Source organism: Megachile rotundata, chromosome 10, assembly GCF_050947335.1.
Source record: "Megachile rotundata isolate GNS110a chromosome 10, iyMegRotu1, whole genome shotgun sequence".
In the NCBI taxonomy this organism is placed as follows: Eukaryota; Metazoa; Arthropoda; class Insecta; order Hymenoptera; family Megachilidae; genus Megachile; species Megachile rotundata.
The window spans coordinates 8546395-8573455 of NC_134992.1; the positions used below are offsets into that span (position 1 = coordinate 8546395).

General features: G+C 39.2%; 1 protein-coding gene across 3 annotated transcripts in view; it reads left to right on the forward strand.

The window, feature by feature from the left end:
• hth (Meis homeobox homothorax) overlaps positions 1–27061 on the forward strand; it is a 565080-nt gene that overhangs the window by 56534 nt on the left and 481485 nt on the right. For all 3 annotated transcript variants that reach the window (XM_012281928.2, XM_076536623.1, XM_012281931.2), the window contains exon 5: positions 21395–21445. In XM_012281928.2, the coding sequence (XP_012137318.1) occupies positions 21395–21445 (51 nt within the window). The remainder of the gene's footprint in view (positions 1–21394; positions 21446–27061) is intronic.

Consider the following 27061-nt stretch of genomic DNA (forward strand, 5'->3'; position numbering starts at 1 on the left):
TTGTTCAACGCGTTTAACGTATACGTTTTATATCTCCTTATGTTGTATTCATTACACGTTATTACATAATATCAGAACCACTCTGCAAAACAAGTTCAATATTTAACGCGGTTATTAAATTTCGTCCGCGTTTAAAATAAGATAACTCGAACTTTATTGCTCAATTCACCACCGCGCTGCACGATCGACAAAATGGAGTGCAATGTCTTAAATAAAGTCGAAAATTCGAAAGTAGATAATTTTTCGGGCAAACGAGGTTCCACCATTATACACGAGACAAGGTGCGTAAAAAGTTCGTCGGCGAATCGCGTCTCGTGAACGTTGACGAGCTGTGGCCAACGTCCGAAAGCCAACAAGTTCCCTCCTGGTAATAATTATTCTCGAAACGCGAGAGCGGCAATTAGCATCTCATTGGCTCATTTCTCGCTTATGCTAATGGGAATATTATTAAAGCGCGTGTGCGACCGAGGGCAGATCCCTGGTTTGCTTCCAACGAGCGGAGCCTCGCGTGTTTGCTCGTCCGTTTGCTTTGCACTCTTCCGCGACTTCACGGCCATCTTTTTTTTCGACATCGTTTCGTTCGCGCTCTGAAGCTGGACCTTTTGTTCGCCCACGGAACACTTCGATCTTTCGACTCGGATCGAATGCGTTCTTTAATTCTGTTATTGAAACTTGAGGATTTTTTTATTTCCGAAGTTTTTTTATTTCTTTGGGAAATTTTTGGGATATTTATGAAGGATTGACAAGTAAATTTTGTGGGATGAGAGAAATTGTAGTTGACTCTTGTTATATTGCCGTTTTTTATTGGTAGCGGTTGTGGTTGTTATGCGAGTATTGGATAGTTGATATATTGATATTCTACGGGTTGTAATACGACGCATTGTAATTTCACGCATTGGATTTCTACGGGTTGTAATTTCAGGCGTCGTATTTCCACGCGTTATAGTTCCACGCACCGTTATTCCACGCACTGTAAGTCCAAGCGTCGTAATTCCACGCACTGTTATTTTAAGCGCCGTACTTTCACGTACTGTGATTCCACGCGTTGTAATTCCAAGCGCCGTAGTTCAACGCGTTATAGTCCCACGCGCCGTAATTCTACGCGTTATATTCCCATGCACTATAATTCCACGCGTTGCAAATCCACGCGTCGAATATCTCGTGCGTAGTAATTCCACGGGTTGCAATTCCACGCGCCATAATTCCACGCGTAGAATACCTCACGCCCTGTAATTCCATGCGTCGAATATCTTTCTTTTGGTAATTCCACGCGCCATAATTCCACGCGTCGAATATCTCATGCGCCGTAATTCTACGCGCTGCAACTCCACGCGCTATAATTTCACGCGTTGCAATTCCACGCGCTATAATTTCACGCGTAGAATACCTCACGCGCTATAATTCCACGCGCCATAATTCCACGCGTCGAATATCTCATGCGCCGTAATTCCACGCGTCGAATATCATACGCATCGTAATTCCACGTGTTGCAATTCCACGCGTAGAATATCTCACGCGCTGTAATTCCACGCGTCGAATATCTTACTTATAGTAATTCCACGCGTCGAATATCTTACGCGTTGTAATTCCTCGCGTTGCAATGCCACGCGTCGAATACTTCATGCGCCGTAATTCGACGTGTTACAATTGCACGCGTCGTAATTCCACTCGCCGTAATTTCACGCGCCAAATATTTAATGCGCCATAATTCCACGCGTTGCAATACCACACACCGTAATTCCATGCGCTGTAATTCCAGGCGCCGTACTTCCATGCGTTATAGTTTCACACTCCATAATTTCATGCGTTATGATTTCACGCTCCATAATTCCACGCATCATATTTTCACCTTCTGTTCCATAACTCTTTACACAACAAAACATTATAAAAATCCAAATCCTTCAATATCCTAATTCTATAATACTGTCACAAATCAGTCCTCATCAAAGCCCCCAAAAAATTACAAACATAATCGATCATATTATGATTAATAATATTCCATATTAATCCTACTAAAAAATTTTCTTGAACTTCTGCCCATTTTCAATGAAACGAAATTGAATTACCTAAGCTGTTCACCAACGTCCTCGAAATTATTCAAGAAAGGGAACGCAATGACGTAGAAACGAACGCAGTGATTTTCGATCGAGACGCATTAAACGTGCTTCGAACGGGAACCAATGACTTCCGGCGTAGATCTTTTATTCATACACTACCCCGCCACCGCGCTCTATCAATTAGTTACACGCTGTTGCGATTGAATATTTATTAATTGACTTTTCATTCACGGTCCTCCGTCAAAGTTGCACGCAAAACTTCCTGCCTCGATTCAGTCGTATCGCTTCGATCGCTTATAGGTGTACTTCTTGCCCGCGGAACTTTGAACGACTCGATGAGATTCAACTTATGGTCTTCTATTTTCCGTGCGGAGTTTATGCAAGAACACTTGGAGAAAGTTTTTAAAAGCTAGCGTGAGAACGTGGCTTCACCGGATAAAGCTTTTTTGTTAATCTTTCAGGTTTTCTTTGGGTACAAATTATTGGTTTAATATTCTTCGCTTATTCTGGTATGGGTAGGTTGTTTGTGCAAAACTTCATTAAATTGCATGTTATTTTTGTGCTGGTATATTGTGTAAAAAATGTAGTTTGTTAAATAGTGAATACCGATAGTTGATAATTATGGGGGAAATTTCTTGCCAATAATCCGATACAAAGCAGATGCTGCATTCACCTAAGAGTACATAATAATACTGGAACATATGTAATATAGTACTAAAACAGAAACATGTGGCACAAATGTGAAACCATTGCCAGAGTCCACATACATTGATCATATTCAGAAATTAAAGTTAATTAATGTTACTAATTAAAATAATCTTCCTCTATCGTTAAACTTGTATCTCCCCAAATAAAACAGTTGGAAAACTGTCTTTAATAAATCAGTTTCTTGCGTGTAACAAACCGATATTCTCGAACGATGTCGAAGTAAGCAAGACGAATCGATTAATGCGCGTGTCGCAGTCGCGAGGAAAAACATTGTCAAAGAAGGGAGCGACACATCCGCGGTTCTAAACGGAGAAAGACGAAGCGAGGAAACTTAAGAAGCCTCTTTTTCACCGGCGAAGTAAAGCTATACCCTCTCGTTTTGTTTCGCATCTGCTCTATTTCCATGAATAAACCGGGCACGACGAGATGGCGGGCAGGTACGCGTCCCCGAGCGTACACGAGCGGTTTCTGCAACCTTGCGTCGAAGCGAGCCAAACAAAAGCGACAAAACGGCCGGTGCTGCTGTTGCTGTTGCTGTCGGAGCCGGTATAAGAACGGCCCCGTAACGGTACCCTGGAAGCCAAGGATAGCCGAAGCTGTATGCCGCAAGGATCAGGGAGAAACGAAACCTTTCCGTCTCTTTTTCTTCAGCTTCAAGATCGGTGCACGCGCGTGTCGCCTCGAACCTTCGTCACGCGATTAACGCGCGTTCACGCCTGCTTCCAGGATCCAGCTTTCATCCTACAAATTGCCCGAATTTCGTTGCAATCTTTTGTTCAGCAATCTTGCTGAAATTGCGGACAGTCGTTAGTTTGCACGGATTTTTATTTTATTTTTCCATTTTTTACTGGGATTTTTGACGTACGAGCGTTGCAGACTGTAGGTGATATTTATTACTATTTTTGTTATATTTTTTGGTAATATTATGGTGGTAGTATAGTGGGATTATTTCGTACTTCAATATGTGGTGATATGATGTGTAGTTTCGTTATAATTCCACGCGACGTGACTCCACGTGCTATAAATCCCCGCGTTGCAATTCCACGCGCTGTAATTTCACGCACCGAATATCTTACGCACCGTAATTCCACGCATCGAATATTTAATGCACCATAATTCCACGCGTTGCAACACCACGCGCTGAATATTCTACGCGTCGTAACTCCACGCGCCGTAATTTCACGCGCTGTAATTCCACGCGCTGAATATCTTACGCGTCGTGATTCCTCGCATGGAATATCTTACGCGCCGTAATTCCACGCATCGAGTATTTAATACGCTATAATTCCACGCGTCGCAACACTACGCGCTGAATATTCTACGCGTCGTAACTCCACGCGCCGTAATTTCACGCGCTGTAATTCCACGCGCTGAATGCCTTACGCGCAGTAATTCCACGCGTGGAATACCTTACGCGCCGTAATTCCACGCGTCGAATATTTAATGCGCCATAGTTCCACGCGTTGCAACTCCACGCGTCGTAATTTCACGCGCCGTAATTCCACGCGCTGAATATCTTACGCGCCGTGATTCCACGCGTGGAATATCTTACGCGCCATAATTCCACGCATCGAATATTCAATGTGCCATAATTCCACGCGCCGCAATACCATGCGCTGAGCATTCTACGCGTCGTAACTCCACGCGCCGTAATTTCACGCGCTGTAATTCCACGTGCTGAATACGTTACGCGCCGTAATTCCACGCGTGGAATATCTTACCCACTGTAATTCTACGCGCTGTAATTTCATGCGTTGCAACTGCACGCACTGTAATTCTACACGCTAGAAATTTCAAATCCCGAATGTGTTTTGCGTCGTAATTCCCCGCTCCTTAATTCCGCACGCCATACTTATCGCAACCTATCGCAATGTATCATGTAACAAACTTGATGACAGCATTCTCTGCATAACGAGTTGCGTGACAGAGCGATGATTGCAGGTCAACCTAGTCACGAGATCGATCAAATATCTTTGCGATCTAAAAAATTATCTCATCTGAACACTATCATCTGCACATCGTAGATATCCAAGTGTATACTATTTCATCGTGAATTTTTTTCAATGGCAAGCGGAACGACAATTAGAAGTAAATAATTTTGTATAATTAGATTAATGATAGATCGATGGGAAATAATATCGTGTCACGATATACGATGATCGTTTCGAACGACAGCTTTGTTTGAGATCGTGAATTCGAGATATTTCCATATACCTGTATTGTGTGTAATTATAGACAGAAGGTAAACACAAATATGTTATGCAAAGATCGTTACAGCCGTTTGTATTAACATTTATTAATATTCATTTATAATGTTCGTTACGAGAGCAGCCTCTTCGAAAATGATTTTCAAAAAAATCGTATTTAACGCATTTCCATACGGTTATTGTGTAAATTATACCTAGAAGAAACGTACAAATATGTTGTTGTTGTTGTTGTAAAGTTTCTTTTTTAGCGGTGATTAATATTTAATTATTTCGTTTGCGTCATTCGTTAGTCGGCAACTTCATGCGAAGATACGCTTTCTGTGTGTACGTTGTGTTCGCCAATATGCAGCGTCCGATATCTTTACCGAACTTCAACTTAAGTTTACCAATGCACACTTTCTTTCTTTTGCGAAACGTGCGCGAATATGTAGCAAGAGATACACTTTTCAAAATCGGTTGGTTATAAAAGGAACAACGGTACGATAATTCCACGCGCCGTAATTCCACGCACTGTAATTCCACCCGTCGTAATTCCACGCTTTAAAAACCCACGTGTCGTAATTCCACGCTTTGAAAACCCACGCGTCGTAATTCCACGCGTTGCAATTTCACTCGTTGTAATTCCACGCGTTGCAATTCCACTCGTCGTAATTCCACGCATCGTAATTCCAACGCGTAGTAATTCCACACATTGTAATTCTACGCGTTTCAATTTCACACTCTGTAATTCCATGCAATCCAATTCCACTCTTTGTAAATCTACGCGTCGAATATCTTACGCACTGTGATTGCACGCGTTGTAATTCTACGCATCATAATTCCCCGTACCATAATTCCACGCGCCATAATTCCACGCGTTACACTTCCATGCGCCGTACTTCCCCCCACCGCAATTCTGCGCACTACAATTCCTCCACACTGTACTTCCACGCGCCATATCTCCACGCCCCCTAATTCTCCCCGTCATAACTCCACGCGCCCCAATTCCTCGTACCCCAATTTCCCAGCGCAAAAATGTCAATTTCCTCAATTATCTCGAACAGATATCGGTTTGCTAAACGGTGTCGGTATATCGGTAAAAATCTTCACGCCCACGCCACTGTTCGTTCCGCTCCCTCGGACGTCTGGGGTCCGCGAGTTAGAAATAAAAAGCTGTCCGCGGGTCCGTAGGAGGTGTGCCACGCGGAGACTCTTCGACGAGAACCCAGAGAGAAAAAGAAGCGTTCCGAGGGGTGGCAGACGACGGAGAAGCATGTGTAAAGTATAACGTAACAGAGGGACTGGCGAACACTGCCACGCTGGTGGTCCATTATACCGGTCCTCTTGGCGACGTGGACCAACGTTTCTCGCGACTTTGTGACGCAAGATCATTGACTGCCTCTGAATTACCGGAATATTACCTCCATCTTGCGTGCTTGCTCACTTTTTATTTCCCCGACAAATATTCTCCCACTTTCGTTCGACTCTTAATTTTGAGAGGCTGGTTGCGAGCTCGATTTTCGAGCTGGTTGAATGAAGAAAATTTTCTTTCTTTTGATATGATCATTCTGAATGTTTAATGTCTTTGCAAATGCAATTCGGAGTTTCTTAAATAATTAATTAATGCAAAATTGCAAAATTGTGCTGAAAGAAAACTTGTGAAGAAAACTTTATGTTCCGCAGTATCGATTGAATTCCGGATCGCTCGATAACTCGATAAGTGAGATCGGTCCTGAAATCGGTACGTCTAGACACGTCTACCTTCGTGACGTTTGAAAAATGGCTGCTCGAGATGCGATCATCTCGATGAAAAGTACCCGCGGAATTTTCCAGTCCTCGATGCATATGAAATCTCCACCGACCGTGCGAGATATTTTTGTTCTTCAAATGGCTCGCTGATTTTGTTTACCGAGAAAAAATCTGATCGGACTGTGTTGCATGTTGCAAATGGGTGACGTTTCTGTACATGCAATTTTGTCGTTTTATCTTCGTATCGTGTTGAGGACACATTTTTAATCTTGTAACATCTTCAGACCTAACTTTGTGATGCTACATATTGTGCAGAAGTCTTTGCGTTATTTTGAGATAAAACTTGTGTTTTGCAACTTTGCGAGATTAAATTCTTGTACAAGTTTGAGATTATTTTTAGAGATAACACTGTTGAAGATTTGTTGGAACCTAGTGTAATACACATTTCAGAAACATGAACTGTGTCTGAAATTATGTGTGATGATTTTTTTTGTAAGAGATTGAAGATATTTTCCTGAGGTGTTCAGACCCATATGTGTAATATCACACATGAAGCTCTACAATCGAAAGTAACGAGAGTTTCCTTATTTTTCATGATGTATGCAAAGAGGAACCGAGAGGAAAAGCGTTTCTTTCCGGAATTGAACCCGGTTGAAAGACGTTAATACGGTCGAAAATATTTGGAAAAAGCGCCAGGTGCCGTGGCACGCGTGGCGGGTTACACGTATTCTAGCTCGGTTATCGTAAATCAAACGGCGATTAACGTAATTGCCGGCTCGAACGGGCTGGCGTTCGTTCCTGTCGTATCTCTACGCTCTAATCTGTACGAATGGGAAATTGAAAATTTGCGGAATCGACGAAAAAACGCTGGCTACCGATCTGACCCGTGGTCGAATAAATTTTCGTGACTTTTAAACTTTTTGACTTCGGCTCGTTATCCTAGCGCGATCGATTTGCTACCGCGTGTCGTAACCGGACACCGTATTTTTTTTTTTTTTTTTTCAATTTTATTCTTGACTTCGCGATTATCGACGCGGATATACGCGAAAACCGTGCAAATTGCGATTAAAATGTGGCTCGGTGCTTTCGCTGTGTTCTGATTTACCGTGTAACGATACTTTTATCGGGATTTTGAAATTGTTGCGCTTAGTAGATTATTTTTGGAAATTCGTAGAATATTTTTAATTAATAACATGTTTAATTCTGTATAACATTGGTACAACAATTTTATGTTTATTCTACTAATTTTTTATTATTTTTTTTTACTTACAATGTAATGACGCACTCGTGACGCACTCATGGCATACTCGTGACGCACTTATGACGCACTCGTGACACACTCGTGATACACTCAAGATGCATTAGTGATACATTCACGATACACTTATGATGCATTCATGACGCACTTATGACGCACTCATGACGTATTAGTGACACACTGGTGACGGACTCGTGACAGATTCACGATACCCTCATGACGCACTCATGTCACTCATGACGCACTTATGATCCTCGTGACGCACTCATGATACTCGTGACGCATTTATGACACTCGTGACACACTTGTGATGCACTCATGATACTCGTGACGCATTTATGACACTCGTGACACACTTGTGACGCACTCATGACACATCAGTGGCATACTTGTGACGCACTCATGACGCATACATGTTGCATTAGTGACACACTCGTGACGCACTCATAATACTCATGACGCACTGATGACACTCGTGACGCATTCATGACATTCTTGACACACTCATGACACTCGTGACGCACTCATGACGCAACTGTCCAACAAATTGTAAGCTAAAATTCATTTTTCATGTTGCGCTTAGTTTATTAATATATTAAGCTATCATTGCATAATTTATTCTTTATTCAAAGAACGATATATTGCAATTTATTCTTTTGCTACAAAACTTCTCAGTGTCTAATCATTGAAATTCTTCGACCCATACTGCATTAAGATAACGTTGGTACAATAACGCTCAGCAACATTCTCATTTCAATGTCTCATTAAAATCTGCGAGTAAAACCTTGCACCCTCGAAATTCTCCTAAAACATCGCAGCAACAAAGAAGCTTATCACGAGTAAAATTCAGTAACCGTAAGGAAAGTGAAGGAAGGAAAAAAAAATGGAAAAAGGCGATCATTCACGTAAGACCACCCAGGGTAGTAGCGTAACGTTGGCGCGATAACTTCTTTCCTCCCTTTCCTCTTCGTTTTCTCCTTTTTCCCCGTCTCCGCTTTCTTCTGTTCGTTTCTCGTTCGGTGGCGGGCTCTTTCCTCGTCCTCGCCGCCGGATCTCCTCGAGTTTCTTCTCCGTATATATATACCTACACCTCCGCTCGTTCTTTCTGCTACGTGGTCCTTGGCTTTTGCTCGGGGATTGGGTTAGGTTACGTCCTAGGCCTCCTCTGCTTTGCCTCGCGATCTTACGTCGACTCGTCGGGACTATAAATCTCCGGCTATTAAGACGGCAGTTCGTCGTTTTGATGGCCCGTGCCCGGGACGCACTATCATCTTAATGCTCGGTTACGCGCGCCACAACTCGCTTCGAACAGCCTCTACACCGCGGTTAACGCATACAGCGCGATTGTAAAACACTCCTTACATTGTATCCTGCAGTTCGATACGTTCTTTTTATATCTCACGTACGATGTGTTAGATTGAACCCTGATTTGTCAGGTGCGTCAGGAGTACCCACACAGCTGTATTAAACCGAATTACAAAAATTGATGAAAGCATACAATAAAAAAATGAGAAATAAATAATTTCTCAGCCATAAATAAAGTCCCATATAAATAAAGCCAGGATGAATTTTAATGCAAAACAGTACATAAACTTTTCCACTCGATGTATCGTATTTTCCGCGCAATCTCGCAAAGTACAGCCATCGAACGCGTCGTTTCTCATGGCGGATGAACGACGGAATAATGGCTCGATTCGTGTAGGAATCGGTAAGGGAGCTTGGTGTTTGTCCACGGCGAGTATCACACGGCTTAACAATATTTAAATATTGTCGCCTGGAGTGTCTCGACGCGTCGAACGTGCCACGGAGGGTCGTAGATAAACCGTCCCTTGCTTGCACAACGCTCTCGGCTACCGTGTACCGCTGCATCTTCAACCTTTTTCTCCTGTATACACAGACGAAAACGATGTCTGTCGTTTCGAGCCGAAAGCACCATCGACCTCGTCCTCGAGGCATTCGTTTGCGTTTCCTCCCTCGTGAACAGTTTCATTTGGAAACCACACACTTTTCTTCTACCTTGGAATTCTTTGGTTATTTAAAACAAATCTGTGGAAGTGCATTCGATGTTTGTCGATTTCTGGGATTTGGGAGTTGAATGTCATTTTTGGTTAAGCGTGTGTTTTAAATTTATTGTGCTTCAAATTTAATGAGTTGAACAATGTGTTAATAGAGTTGTTTTTTACGGAGGTGAAAGGTCACGTACAGCATTTGAAATGAATATTTCTTAACTATATCTGTAGCATTATAATTTAACCAATAATATGTATTTAATTTAGCTAACACTATAATATTATACATACAACATATGTACATAGTCAAAGAATAATAATCTTAGTCAAATAATAGAGTAATACAAGAAAACTTTTAAACTAAAAAGTTGTAAGCTAATCTGCACAGTTAGTTTTTCTTGTAATGGTATTTAAAAGTTGACTGAATATAAAATGCATGATGGAAGTTGAAAGTAATTCATAGTGCACGAACGTGCCAGTAAATGCAGGTGCATGCAAGTGTATGCAAATGCGTGAAAGTGTGTGAAAGTGTATGCAAGTGCATCCAAGTGTATGCAAGTGTATCCAAGTGTATGCAAGTAAATGCAAGTATTATGCAAGTATGCAAGAAACTGCAGATAAATGTAAATATTATACGAGTGTATGTTAGTATGTAACTGCAAATAAATAACGGTAAATGTAAATATTATACGAGTGTATGCTAGGTAACTGCAAATAAATAAAGGTAAATGCAAGTATACAAGTGTATGCAAGCAGCTGCTTTATACGAACAAGTACAAAAGAATGCGTGTAACTGCAAATGTCATATGTGGATGCGTGGACTTGCAAGCAACTGCAAATAAGTGAATTATAACTTCAAATATAATATGCATGTGTGGGAGAAAATGCAAGTAGCTGCAAGTATCAAGCATATAAAAAAATGCAAAACAATACTGCAAATACCATATGTGGATGTGTGCACCTTAATGCAAGTAAATGCAAGTAACTGCAGATAAATTAATACAGCTACAAATACCATATGTGCATGTGTGGACCTCAATGCAAGTAAATGCAACTGCAAATAAATGAATGTAGCTGCAAGTATCATATGTGGGTATGTGCACCTAAACACAAGTAGAAATAAACGAAGTAAATGAAAGTAGCTATAAATAAAATATGCATATGTGGAACCAAGTGTATGTAACTGCATATGAAAGTCCATCAGATTCGCCATTTTCACAAAAGTGAAACACAACAAAATGCAAAATTGCCAAAGTGGCAAAATTTTCAAATGCAAATAACTGCATATGTGAGTCCATCAGATCCGCCATTTTGAAAAAAATCAAACACAACAAAATACAAATTTTTCAAACATAATTTTCGAACTTTGTAACACCAGAAATATAACAAATTCACAAGTAGTCGACAGAGAAGAGGTTTGGTACCTCGAAGAAAGGAGAAGAGCAGGCGAGAAAGAAGGAGCTTGTCCGATAAGACAGGCGTAGCAAATGGCCAATGAATAAGTCACACGCGATCGTGACAGTGGCCAGGATCGGCCGTTCGGAAATTAATTACCACGAAATACGAGCGGGGTAGAGAACGACGCCGGTGGCGCGAGGCGTCGCGCAATATTTTCGACGCGAGTCACGGCTGATAATGAAGCGGTCGAACGTCGAGCGGTCGTGGATCGGCGTGGACAGTCGGGAATCGTCTGGGAAAGGAAAAAAGACGGATGCGTTCGTGCTTGGTGAACGAAAGCCAGAGAGAAGAACACCGGCGAAGGAGAAAGAGAGGAGGTGGATGGCCAGCTCGTAAATCACTGGACATCGATAAGAGTCGTCGCGGCGTCCGCGCGATGTCCCTCGTTAATAATTGATACAATTAACGACCATTCATTAGAGTCACCGCTCGTGCACACACGTACAGATGGACGAAACGGGAGAAGAGGTGTGCATCTCTCGTCACGCGATTCGCTTTCTCCTCCTCGTTCTTCGACTTTCTTTGGACGTCTCGTTTGCTCTTTTGATTGTCTTTCATATTTAGATTCAGGGATTTATTTTGGGTATTTAGGGATGGGGAGATGTAAGGATATGGGGATGTGAGGATTTAGGGATGTGGCGGGAGGGATTTGGGGATATATGGATTTGGGAATATGGGGAATTTGGGATCGTGGATTTGGGGATTAGGAGATTTCAGGATTTAGGGATTTGGGCATCTAGGGATTTCAGGAATTAAAGATTTAGGGATTATAGGATTCAGGGATTTGGGGATCTAGGGATTTCAGGATTTTGGGATTTGGGGATCTAGGGATTCAGGGATGTAGGAATTTGGGGATCTAGGGATTCGGTAAAAGGGATTCGAAGATCTAGGGATTCGGTAAATTTAGGGATTCAGGGATCCAGGGATTCGGGGTCCTAGGGATTCTGAGATTTAGGGATTCAGGGATCCAGGGATTCGGGGTCCTAGGGATTCGGGGATCTAGGGATTCGGGGATCTAGGGATTTAGGGATTTAGGGATTCAGGGATGTAGGATTTCGGAACATAGGGACTCGGCAATCTTAGGAATTCGGGGATTTAGGGATTCGGAGATGTAGAAATTCGGGAATCTAGGGATTCGGTGATCTAGGGATTTGGAGATGTAGGAATTAGGGAATCTAGAGATTCGGTAAATTTAGGAATTCGAGGATCTAGGGATTTTAGGATCTCCAGATTCGGAAATATAAAAATTAAAAAAATCTTGGAATTCGTAAGTGTAGTGATTTTTGAATTAAAATTCCTAGGACCTGCTAATCTAAAAAATTAGTGATCTAGGAATATATCTAGAAACCTAAAAATGTAGAAATCCACGAAAATAGTCCTACAAAGTTTCAAGGTTTCCAGGAACTAAAACTGTAAATTTTCAAAATTGCAAAAATTGCCCAAACGAAAAGGTCACGCAGTTCGGAATTCCCATTTTCATGAGTATTAATCTCGTCGCAATCAGCCATCGTTAAAATGCCATCGTTTGAAGAGCCCTCTCGAGAAAAACAATGTATCCGTTATCTGTTCTGACGTCCGCGATGCCGTTATCGTGACCGTTGTTTCGTCTAGGGATATTCTCGCATCGTCTCGAAGCCTTCTATTTGCCTACGATAGACGTTCGACAATGTTTCTCGCCCCCTTGTTAGTCATACCGGTTACGAAACGATTTGTCGCGACTCGGTTGCTCACGCGATCCCCGATGCTCGATAAAAGCAACGAACTCGATCGAACAAACTAATACCATGTACGCCACGGAAAGTTGGCGCGATTCAATTAGCGGCAGACGATCGCTCGTTTATCGGTTACAATTATTAAATCATCGTGGTCTGGTGCGACAGAAGGAAGGAGGGAAGCCGTCGCTCGTAATTTATTTCGCTTCTTTCGCCTCGCACTGCCGGTTATCCATATTTCTATTTAGTATCACAGAGTCGGCCCGCGAGATTTACGACCTCTTACACTGTCGACTGGAAATTCCATTCAATATCGACTCGAGAGCCTGTTCTCTTGCTCAACTTCTCTCTTCCATCGATCGTCTATGTTGATTAGCTGCTCGGGATTAGAATATACCTTCTCGATCTTCAGTCGGGGTTTTCGATTTTACTTGGGTTGCTGATTGTGTTGTTAGCGCCATTTCATGTGTGATGGGTTTTGAACAGTTATGTTTTCACGTGAAATACATAATTACAGTCTTTTACGTATACACATATTTTATTTACATATACACATTTGCATGTACACATATGACAACATATTTATATGTACACATATGATAGTCTAATTACATATGGACACATGATAGTATACTCACATGTACACATATGATAGTTTAGTTACATATGGACACATAATAGTATATTTACATGTACACATATGATAGTATATTTACATATGTGCAGACACATGATAATTTATTTACATATATACATATGGTAGTATGTTTACATGGACACATATGATAGTATATTTACATATACACACATGGTTGTATATTTACATATAGACACATGATAGTGTATTTACATATGAGCATATGATAGTATATTTACATGTACACATATGATAGTGTATTTACATATGGACACATGATAGTAAATATGCTATCATATGTGTATATGTAAATATATTATTACATGTCCATATATTTACATATATTTATATATGAACATGTAATAGTATATTTACATATACACATATGATAGCATATTTACATATGAACATATATGATAATATATTGACATGTACACACATGACAGTGTATTTACATATGAACATATGATACATACACAAATATACATCAAACATACTTTGATGCCAATTGCGTTGAACGCATTCAATTTATGATAATGCCGTCCACATATAACGCGAGCGATTAGGATTTTTTGTGGCGAATAAACGATCGTTTGCGCGACATTTTCGAGCGGCAACGATCGATAAAATGATTCAGCTGGAGACAGATCGTGGTAGGTGTCAAGAATGACGGAGTTCATTGGCGCAGATTAATGGGCGTCGTTGTCGCGATACCTAATTTGCGGTCAAGTCTCTTCGGACGAGCCTTAATTAGATTGAAGCGTCGTGCCAGTAATTTTGGAGCATTGCGACTCCTTTCCATCCTTCCTACTGAATTCTTCTTCTGCATTTCGTGCCGTAAATAATCACGTCTTTGAAAACTTTGAAATTTTTGTAATAAATTTTGATAATTTCTTCCAGAAGAAATTGTCGAAAATATAGAAAGTTTGTATTAGAAAATATAGTCGTAATTTTGACTCTCAATCAAGTTACATTAAAACAGTCGTGTATTTTGATGAAATTGCAACCGCGACGTAACGAAAGAAAGATTGATTTATCGTTTGATAAAATAAAGCGTCAGAACGCGCTACAAAGTGTTCATAAAAATTTAATTACGGCAGGAGCGTGTATTCGACAGAATGAAAAACATTTTCAACAATTTCTGAAGTAATAAAATTTATCGCGCGTGAATATCGTGTTTTGTTGGGTGTTCTCCATTATACGATACAATAGACGTAAACACAATTAGAGTTATTAGTGTTCAGTGAAATTCATTAAGTCAAGACATAGGTAGTTAACATTTCTCTATTACACACGTAGTCAACGTTTTATTACTCTTTCGCGAGTCCATTCGCATAAAATCCACGCAAAACTGTAATTACGTTACGTCAATTGGAATGTTAATGTTTGTTGCAAATACAAGGCTTTCATTAATCTTGTTAATATGAAATTATTGACTGTGAAGTAACAGTATTATGGCGGATTATACTTACAAAAAAATTACTCGATTGCAACGTTTTACCTGCAAATTGATGTATAGTAGTGTTACCTTTTGTCATAAAATTACGTCACGCTTTTGATGTACTGAAATTTTATAGTTTATAGACTGTAATGTAATATTTTTTCTTTTATGTAAGAATTTTTTTCTTGACAAAATTTTCTTTCAATGAAGATATCTTCCTTGACTAAAATCATCTTCTTTGACTAAAACAACCTTCTTTTATTAAAATCACCTTCCTTGACTAAAGTCGTCTTCTTTGACTAAAATCATCCAGTTTGACTAAAGGCATCTTCTTTGTCTAAAATCATCCAGTTTGACTAAAGGCATCTTCTTTCACTAAAATCATCTTCTTTGATTAAAACCATCTTCTTGTACTAAAATCATCTTTCATGATCAAAATCATCTTCTTTGACTAAAATCATCCAGTTTGATTAAAGTCATCTTCTTTGCCTAAAATCATCTTCTTTGATTAAAACCATCTTCTTGTACTAAAATCATCTTTCATGATCAAAATAATCTTCTTTGACTAAAATCATCCAGTTTGACTAAAGTCATCTTCTTTGACTAAAATCATCTTCTCTGATCGAAACCATCTTCTTGTACTAAAATCATCTTTCATGATCAAAATCATCTTCTTTGATTAAAATCATCCAGTTTGACTAAAGTCATCTTCTTTGACTAAAATCATCTTCTCTGATAAAAACCATCTTCTTTCACTAAAATCATCTTTCATAACCAAAATCATCTTCTACTAAAATAATGTCTAATTAAAATTTTTCGCCCAAAATAACGTCGTTATCGATTATAGTGATTCCAACACCCAGTATTAGAATGAAAAATATTATAAGAGCGTATCAACGTTAGGGAAAGCCGAGTGTCGTTCAAGCAGCCGATCTACCAATTATTTTGAGCGGCGTATCTAATTCTGAAGCTTCATGATCCGTCTCGTTCTCTTTAATTCGGGCAAATTAGTTGGCATTGAACCGGTACACTGCCTACCAAAAGTTTCCGAACTGTCTGTTCGAGTTGCCCATGGTTTCAGACTACGAACCTTGAGAAAACTTCCTTTGAAAGTCGATTATCGTGCCATCTTTATCCTTGGATTGTCCGACTGTGAGCAACGAAATCTTTGAATAATTCAATCGAAGTGTCGCGATCGATCTTATCGGAGCAGCATTTTCCATTGATCGCGAAAACGCTCGATCTCTTGGAGTCACGCATGAAGACGTTTAATCGTTACATTGCTGTATATTATCGAGGACATGAATGCGGTGCAAAATAACTGTTGTATCGATTTCGAGGTTCGAGTTATTGCGTTAATATTTTATTTGTTTTTTTTTTCATTTTTGCATACTTTCATTATTGTTTTATTATTTTGTTATCGGATTTTGTTGCGTTTGACCACTTTTTGAGAGGTATTTTTAATAGATCTTGTTTTGCAAGAAATTTCATTTTACAGTATTTTTGTGTATTCTTGTATTAATTTTTTTTTAACAGTATTTTTGTAATTAAATTTTTTAAGGTTTGGAATTAGGTGGAATTGTTTATTTGGGATAAGCTGAGTTTTAATAAATTTTACATTTATTAATAGTAAATTCATCGGTAGTAAATTTTCTGTGATTAGAAGTAGGTGTCATTGAGGTTATGTACTGACGGTCAGTTATCGAGACAGGTATGCTAAATAAAATTCTACGTATTTCAGGTGTCATAAGATTACTTTTGTTCACATCTTATGGTCACTGATTGATACCATTCTGAAAATGTCAATTATTAGTACACGGTCAGTTACCGAGACAGGTATGCTAAATATAATTTCACATAGTTTAAATTAGGTATCATAAGTTTACTTTTGTTGACATCTTATTGACATTTACTAACGCGTTTCTGAATATGTAAATTATTAGTACACGGTCAGTTATCAAGACAGGTATGTTAAATACAATTCCACATATTTTAAATTACGTATCCCAAGCTTGCTTTCGTTAATATCTTATTGACAGTTATCGAAGCCTTTCTGAAGATGTAAATTATTAGTACACGGTCAGATAACAAGACAGGTATGCTAAATAAAATTCCACACATTCTAAATTAGGTATTTTAAGCTTTTTTATTGTATCTATTCTAAAGATATTCTATCTTTATAGTCACCGTATCTATATTTTTTTAAAAATGTCACTTACTAGTATATGGTCAGATAACGAGACAGGTACGCTAAATAAAATTGAACATATTCTAAATTATGCATTGTAAGTTTATTTTTATTTACATTTCATCAACACTTTCTTGAAGATGTCTATTACTAGCATACGGTCAGTTAGAAAGACAGGTATGCTAAATACAATTCCACATATATAAAATTATATATCAAAAGTTTACTTTTCTTGACACTCATCGACACCTCCTTGAAGATGTCAGTTACTACTACATGGTCAGTTAGGAAGACAGGTATGCTAAATAAAATTCCACACATTTTAAATTATACACTATAAATTTACTTTTCTTGACACTCATCAACACCTCCTTACGGATGTTAGTTACTATTATATGGTCAGTTAGCAAGACAGGTATACTAAATATAATTTTGCATATATAAAATTATATATGAAAAGTTTACTTTTGTTGACATTCATCGACACCTCCTTGAGTATGTCAATCAGTACTATACGGTCAGTTAGCAAGACAGGTATGGTAAATGTTTTGAAGTAGAAGATGAACATAGCTGAAACTATAAATCACTCGAAATGATCCATTTAGTATACAACAAGTTAGTAAAATGCAATTAAAAAAAAAGTCAGATTAAATCAGCGTGCATGAGTGACGAGCGCAAATTAACGCGCGTAGCCGCTCGCGTCCGTATCTCGGGCATGCATCGAATACGCTCGCGTGTGTACGGTGCATCGGTCGATGCAAATCGTTGTTGGCAAATGGACGTCGCGAAAGAATGATTCGAGTAACAGGGGAGAAGCGTCGTCGGGCGTCGCTTCCGAGCGCGTCGTCCCTGTCCGCTTATAAATAACACCATCTCCCGGTTTCTTCGCGCGTTTCGCACTTTTTCTCTTCCTCTACTGAACTCGCTCGGTGTACGAGGGCTGCTCGCCTAATTAATATCACGTGATGAGCGATCGCGGCAAAACCTCGCGAGGAGGAGGAAACGCAGTCGTGTTTCGACCAACAGAGGCGATATTGTACTCGTTGCGAGAGTAAGGACCACGAGAATTTCGAGATGCAGATCGCGTTATTCGATCGTGCATCTGCGCGATCGAACGTTCCGCGACGCTTGGACGCGGAGGGAAACGAAAACATAGGGGAAAAGCGGAGACGAGCGGGATTCGCGAGATGGATAAAAGAGAAACAAAAGTGGAGAATATAGTGGAGACATTGTGCGAGTCGCGGCGAATCGGCTGCCTCCGCTCGCACCATCTCGTCAACTCTCGAACCGTTCGAGAGACTCTGCCCGTTCGTTACTCGCTCTGATAGCATCTCTTCTTTTTCTTCCTCTTCTTCTCGCTTCGCTACGACGTGCCTTCGCGCGCTTCTCTTTTTTCCCTTGCATCTTGCCGCTCTTCTTTTCGAGGCGCGAACCATACACTGCCTCGAACACTTCGCTCGATTTCGCTCGCAGATCTGCCTGCGAATGAACTCAAAACTTTCAATGCTTCGATTTGTTTGTGGTCGAAACATATCGAGTGTACTTTTTTGTTTCGAGTTTTCATGCAAATTCGAAATTTTATGGCGTGGTTGCATTATTGAGGATTTCTGTATGTTAAGATATATTATTTTGAAATTTTATAAATCCTTAATTACTTGCACTATTTTCGTGATGCACTCGAACTTCAACTGTGACGCACCTAAAATTAAATCATAGGTATTTGAATGTTATACTTTGGAGCAATGAATTTCTAAATTTTCTTCAATCTTTAAATTCTATAACAAATTTTAATCCTTCATACTACCAAACTTACACATTTTCTAATGTAAAAGAATTGTGAAGAAGGAATCATAAATTGAAGGATTGAACACCCGAAAAATTAGAGTATTTTAAAATTGAAAAATTTGAAAATTTAAGCACTTAAAAATTGAAAGAACTAAAAATTTGAGCAGCTAAAATTGTGAGCACAAAATTAAAAAATATAAAAATCTGAGCAGCTAAAAATTTAAGCACAAAATTAAAAAGTATGAAAATCTAAGCACCTAAAAATTTGAGCATAAAATTAAAAAATATGAAAATCTGAGTACCTAAAAATTTGAGCACAAAATTAAAAAATATGAAAACTCAACCTCTTAAAAATTGAGGAGCTTGAAAATTTGATGGCCTAAAAATAGAAAAGTCTGAAAAATTGAGCTCTAAAAACTTGCACCATAAAAATTAAAGAGTGTCAAAATTCAGAATGAAAAAATGTGAAATCTGAGGCATAAAAAATATTGAGAGAATGCGAATCGTAACGCGGGGGGTAAAGTACCCTGCCGCAAACGTCGAGAGCACGTTGTTCTCCATCTTGGACCGTTGGAGTTCGACGATCCAGAGTCCAATCGAGTCCGTTCCATTAGAGGCTGATTGCGAATTGTTCGTATCGGCGACGACTCGCATCGAAATGCACTCGCATGTATTTACCAGGATAGCAGTTGTGTCAGTCGATGACCCGGCTGTTGGTGTCGTGTACACGAAGCGACAAGCCGGTAGAAGGTGGAGAAGAAGGTGCATCGAGAGAGAATGACGAGGAGGATGAGAAGAGGAGGGCTTTCGAGTCACTATCTAAGGGAGCACTCATCGCGGTCGCTTCGTTATCGTCCGGCTGGAATCATAATGGACCATAATTGCATAAATATAATGTTAATTAACAATTAAGATTGCCGCTTTGCCTAATTGAATCGCCGCTTCTGCTAGCAAAAGGTTCGTCCGTGTTTCCTTGCTGTGTGTCGTTCGCACACGTGGGAGAACGAGAAAGCGGACGATTGCGAGGGCTCCTTCGAGGTGGCTGCAAATGTTGCGGCGTATCGGAAAATTATGCCGATGACCGTGGCTCCGGTGTACACTTTCGACTCTTGTATACGTTGTTTTTTCCAAAAAAAATTGATTACGGCGGAGATATCAACTTTTTTGGAAAACGTGTACTGATAATGCACTTTCAAAATATTTATGCTTTTATATTTTTAGACGTCTCTTAATTATTGTGGTTCTAAATTTGAAGAGCTCTATAACTTCTAAATTAGAAAATTATCAAACTTTCATATTTCACTTTATTCTTGATAAAAATTCTAATTAAAAACAATCAACGTTTTTGCGTCAAATTTTAGAAACCTCCCTATCGTGTCCTAATATTATTTAATTTCTCCTGAGTATCCTAATATTTAATTTCTTCTATGTGTCCTAATACTTAATTTGTCCTAAGTGTCCTATTATTTAATTTCTCCCAAGTGTCCCAAAATTAATTTATTTTAAGTGCCCCAAAATTTAATTTGCCTCTACAGTCCCAACACCGTATTTTTCTTTAAACAGATTCGAAAGAGAAAGAAAACTTTCGCAACCTTCATATCACTTATCAACGAATGTACTTCCGAAAATAAATTTCACTGATATTGGTCATCAAACAAATTTTAAGTTCATTCTCTTAAAGATAAGCGTATCTACCGTTGCCGAAGTTATTTAATAAAATTTTAAGTAACCGATAAAATATTTTAAGGAAGAAATTTTTTATGGGCCATAAGTTTTAAGGGGTCTGATCTTAATTCATTATAACGTTAATAAAATTTAAGAACCTCACTTTCAATAATCATTAACGTTTTGATACATTATCTTATCCTCCGAGACGTAAAAAAAATATATTATAATTTGTGCGGTTCTTTCTGCACGTTCAGATACGATACTGATTTAGTCAGAATTTGCAACATGGTTAATTAGCAAATTAAGATATTTAATTTTTAGAAGGGTTGTACTGATGTTATAGAAATTTGTTTATTGTGGACAATATTTACTTTGTTAGTTTATACTGTTATAATAATTATTATACTAGTACATACATACATCATATTTATAGTACATACATAGTATGCACATATGTACACATATGTATAGATACGTATATACATATACTATGTGATATTGAAAAAAAATTTCATTCGACTATTTTATTCTGTTACAGATGGTCCAGGCGATCCAGGTCCTCCGGTTTCACCTCCTCGAGCTTGAAAAGGTGAGTACTCCACAGTTTTTATTATGTAAAAGGCATATCGAACCATTAACCCTTTCAGAACAAAATTTCGAACGAAAATTATTTACCAAGTAAAAATAATAGTTCCAATTTTGTTTAATCTTATATTTCATGAAATGTGATAAATTCATCACATGTGTAACATGTGTGTCAAATGTATATCAATACGTATAACATATGTGTAACATATCATATTTTGTCAAATACAAATTTATGTAAAATTGCATATGAACTGCACATTAAATCATCCATGACTACGTCAATATTGTCTATGAATTACAATTTTTATAAACTAAGAGTATAATATACACGAAAGGGTTAATGTTAAAAAGAGTAAAATAGCAATCAATAATGTGATTTATTGCCCCCTGAACTACTTCTCCCAAATAGACTCAATCACGCGATCTATTAACTCGCAATGAAACAAAACACCACCCACGTCACTTTACGGGTTAAACATCCCCTCGTGGGGATATGTCGAAGGGAGAATCCAGGAACTCAGAAGTCGGGTATGTTCGATTGTTCGGTATTACGGGTATCACCGGATAAGCCGTCTGCAACGTTCGAAAAACAACTGTTACGAGCGGAGTGCAATTTTCCGTAATTGTAGTGAAAGCTTCTAACCACTCGTCGACGTCGTAGCCGTCGTCGTCGTACACTTTGACGGTTTACTCGCTTCGAATTCTAACGTAAGTGGCGTCATTTAGCTGTCCAATGGTCGAGAACCGCGGTGTTGCATGGTTGGACTTGTTTGTGTTCGAATGGCCATCTTTCTAGACGGGAAACGCGATTTAATACTTGTCCAACGAGCCGTGAAAGTTTAGGGATTGTTACTTTACAATTTTAGAATTTTAGGGTCTCAGATCTTGAGAATTTCAGATCTTGGAGAATTTTGCGATTTTGAGAATTTGGGTCCTGAGAACTTTGGGATATTAGAATCTTTGGAATTCTGTAATTTTAGAAGTTTCAGATTTTAAGAAACTTTAGAAATTTTAACCTTCATACAAGTCCTAAAATTTTAAGATTTTGAGAACTTTCGGATTTCAAGAAACGTTCGAACTTTTTCTAACCTCAAAATTCTCAAACTTCGAACCCTTATAACTTTGCGATTTTAAAGAGTTTCGTACTAAGGTTTTGCAAACTTGCTCCTTATAATACCGCCCCTAATCCCACGAATTGGTGATTCAAATGTTGTGTACCCCCTGAACCGATTACAACTAAAATTTTCGTGTCACAGTATTAATTGAAGATCAGATTCCTCGACCATTCTCGCGGGTTGACGTTAAATAAATATTGCATTAGAAGATGGTCGTTTCGGCTCTGTTTTTCCGCCGTTAACGATTGATAACCGCTCCGGTAAGTGGAGAGGCATCGGAAGTTTTCGAGGGCTCTTTGCGCGGCCGCAGAATACCGGGGCGGGCCCGGTTCGCCAGGCGGTTTTTGCGGCGATATTTTATCATACGAAATAGCGGACATCCATCGCATTTCCATCGAAATGGCAGCTGACGTGGCGAGGCAGCCATTGGCCGACCAAGGAAGACCAGCCGCTGCCCCTTCTCGGCTGGCCCGCCTGGATCGACCGGTCGATCCTGCAATTTTATACCAATTTTCCTCATTTGCCGCGATTACATTATTATAAAGGGTCGATCGATGAGAACGATCTCCAGGGGCCGACCATGTGGACTCAAGTATTTTCTTGTATAGGGTTAACCTGTACATTCTTCCTCTGTTGGTACTAGGTTGTTTTATTTTCGATATAATTGTAATGCAATTTAATTATAATTGAATATAATTGTAATGCAATATAATTATAATTCAATTGCAGAATTTATTAGCTTGTAGACATTAAATGGCTTGTGGACATTCTTAGTGATTAGCACTGTGGCTGCCATCCATATATGGAGTTACATATGAGAACACATATGGGTCAACGTATGCACATTTTTGCTCTGTTAAGTTTATGTGGGTACTGGATTATGTTATATTTTTTTGTATAACACAGAAATTGTGTTTTGAATAGCTTGTGAACATTCTTCTTCGTCATTAGCACTTTGAGAGCCATGTCATCCATATACGGAGTCACATATGCAGAACACATATGGGTCAACGTATGCACATTTTTGCTTTGTTTATGTGGGTACTAGATTATGTTATATTTTTTTGTATAACACAGAAATTGTGTTTTGAATAGCTTGTGAACATTCTTCTTCGTCATTAGCACTTTGAGAGCCATGTCATTCATATATGAAGTTACATGTGGAGAACACATATGGATTAACATGTACTCATCTTTGCTCTGTTAAGTTTATGTGGGTACTAGGTTATGTTATAGTGTTTTTTTTTGTATAAAAGAAATTGTATTTTGATTGGCTAATGTCTATGTAACAAGTCATGTGAATTCACACATATGTGAATATACACATATGAGTTGATTTGTACATATTTTTGTTAAGTAGGTACTAGTTGTCACATTATTTTTAATCGTATAACACAGACAATTTGTTTTTTGTGAAAGGCTTATGAACATTCTTCATGATCAGCATTTTGGGTACCATATGACATATACACCTATGGATCACATATGAAATTTTGCATAAATGTACCTATTTTTGTTTGACGAAAGGAACAGCAGACTAAATGTAGTGTTTATTAAAAATTGTTGAAAGAGATTTTTATTGACAATTCTTTTTAAAAAGTGACTTACATAGAATCTTCAAGGGACCAACATTAAGTGGTCGTTTAAAGAAATATTTATTAACCATTGTTTTTAAAAAATGTTCTACATATGTTCATGAAAAATTGCTATGTTCAGTAATTCTTAATTTTTTAATTGAACGAGGTGGAATCATTTTTGTTGATCACTGTCTTTTTCTCTCAGCGGTAGAAGCCGCGGAGCGCAGATATTTATGGAATCTTCTTGATCGCACGTTCGCTGCATTCCGCTTTGCTCGCTGGTTCGCTCGCGTCTCGTCTCATCTCGTCGCGGCTCGTCTCCGGGGGCCTCAGGGACCGGGGAACGTTTCAATCTTCATTACCGTCGATGCCAGAGCACGGCGCACACCGTGCCAAATTGCGACCAGGTTTTGTCGCGGCTTTTCGAGACCCTCCGATATCTCGGCGACGATCTTGACGAAATAAATCGCCGCGACGACCGCATCGAAATCGTAGAATCCGGAATCCGTGCACGGAAAAAGCCACGATCCGATGGAATATCGCTCCTCCCTTGATCCTTATGGGACACTTGTTCCTTGATGGACAACGATTTTCGCGTTTAACGGCCTTTCCAGTCTTTCGTTATATGATCCTTCTTCGTGGATACGACCATTCTTTACATTTTTATACATATCACATTCTTTCGGACACGTATGCTTCAGGACGTTCAAAATAAGACGTCTGCATTTTGTGAACGAACACGAACGCATTAACCAAACCTATGATTTACAGTTGCATCAGTCAGTTGTAGTATCAAAATAAATAAATAAACTTGACATGTTAGAAATATTTTGTACAAACTGTAACCGTAACTCGAAACTCAATTGCAGAGCAAGTATCATTTATTTTTGATATACTGTGGTGTGCGTCATGAATGCGTCATGAGTCAAAATTAAGCCTGTGTACCAAATAAGAATTATATTAAATTTGTATATGAATTAAGTGAGTCCACTCTGAAATGTGAAAATTCAGTGTACGTATGTGTATGTGAACATATGTGTGTGTTAACGAATGTAACGAAATCTAACTAATTCGAAAGTATAGCCATGATAGATATAGCGAAGTTGAAACATTAATTAGAAGCAGACTGACTCTATTACAGAATTAATATACGAATAGATTTTCTGCAAAACCGATTGGTTCAGTTTCGCCCTTCACTGCAAACGCGTACAAAGAGGAACAGTAAAATCACCAATGGGGAAAGAGGCATGGTAGCCCGCGGTACAGCGCTTCGTGCATTTAACATTTTCGAGCCAATCGCGTATTAGCATAATTACGTTTTGCTGGGGCCCGGTGCGCGGAAGGAAGGGCCACATCCCTCTCTCTTCTTATTCCCTTCTTCGTCAGTTTCTCGTTCCACGTCGATCTTTTCCGAGTTACAGCCTAAGCCGGCATCTCCGTCTCGTCGTCGCCTTTTCCTCTCTCCTTCTCTCTTTCTTTTCTCTGCGGACTTGTACTCGTGGCACGCTACGACTACACGCCATCGTCGGTTACAGAGAGCGGTAAATTTCTTATGGGGTATTATGGCGCACGGTGCATACCAACGGGATTCATACCGGCTCAACACGCGGACGACCCACCCTACACCTCTTCTAGAGGAACTGGTTCTAACTTTTAGCTAGGGACACTTCCCTATTGGTCTGACTTCTCGATAAGACTTACGGATTCATATGAATATATTACTTTTTGAGATTTGGATATATTCGGACTTATTCTTGGTCATAGGTAGACATACTCTTGGACATACTATTTCTCACTGGTATACTCTCACATGTTAGAGGTATACCCACATAGAGGTATACTCTATTTGTTGCCATGGATGCATTTTCGAATGTACATTTATTTGTCACAGATAGATATACACTTGTATGTGGTGCTGGTCATAGGTAGACATACTCTTTGATATACAATTGGTTGTCATAGATAGATATTCTCTTACATGTATTATACTTGTCATGTACGCACTTTTGGATATGCCTTTATTTGTCATAGATGGACAAGCACTTGTACATATAATTGTATGTACTGTTGGTTCATAGGTAGACATACTCTTTGATACACAATTGGTTGTCATAGATAGATATTCTCTTACATGTATTATTCTTGTCATGTATGGACTTTTGGATATGCTTTTATTTGTCATAAATGGACAAGCACTTGTACATATAATTGTATGTACTGTTGGTCATAGGTAGACATACTCTTGGATATACAATCGGTTCTCATAGGTAGATACACTCTTATATGTACCTGTTGCTATGGATGCACTCTTGGATGTACCTTAACCTGTCATAGATAGACATACACTTGTATGATTGTCATAGGTAAACATATACTATTGGTTGTCATAGGTAAACATATTCCTAGGTCGTCAAAGCTATAGTTTTGGCTCTGACTTTAGTCCTCACAAATAAAGACAATGAAAAGCTGACATCCGTACAATGTTTTGTAGATACCTTGTAGCTTTCATGTCGTAATGACTTTATCATCGACAACCGTCACGCAACGAAAATATGCAGGTAGCACCCCCACCAATCTTGACACAAGATGATTCGAGATAACTAATGCGTTCATAAGGTCCATGAAGTTCTGGCGAAAGTCCAAATTTCGTGGCCGCTCTAAGCATCAACAAATATTCGGAACATTTCCGACAGCACCAAAACGATTTCAAGAGTGAGCTGGCAGTCGAAGATAAGATTAAATTATCGGCATGGGCAGCACCCAATTACGAGTGCGCCAGAGACACCCAAGAAGCAGTGGCGAAGACAGTCTCGCGATGACGAAGCGTATCCCGCCAGAAGCAGAGGACACGATGTACAAAGGTGGCGGATAAAGGGAGAAAAAGGGATGGACGATTTTCGTGGTTACACACCCGGTATATGGGTA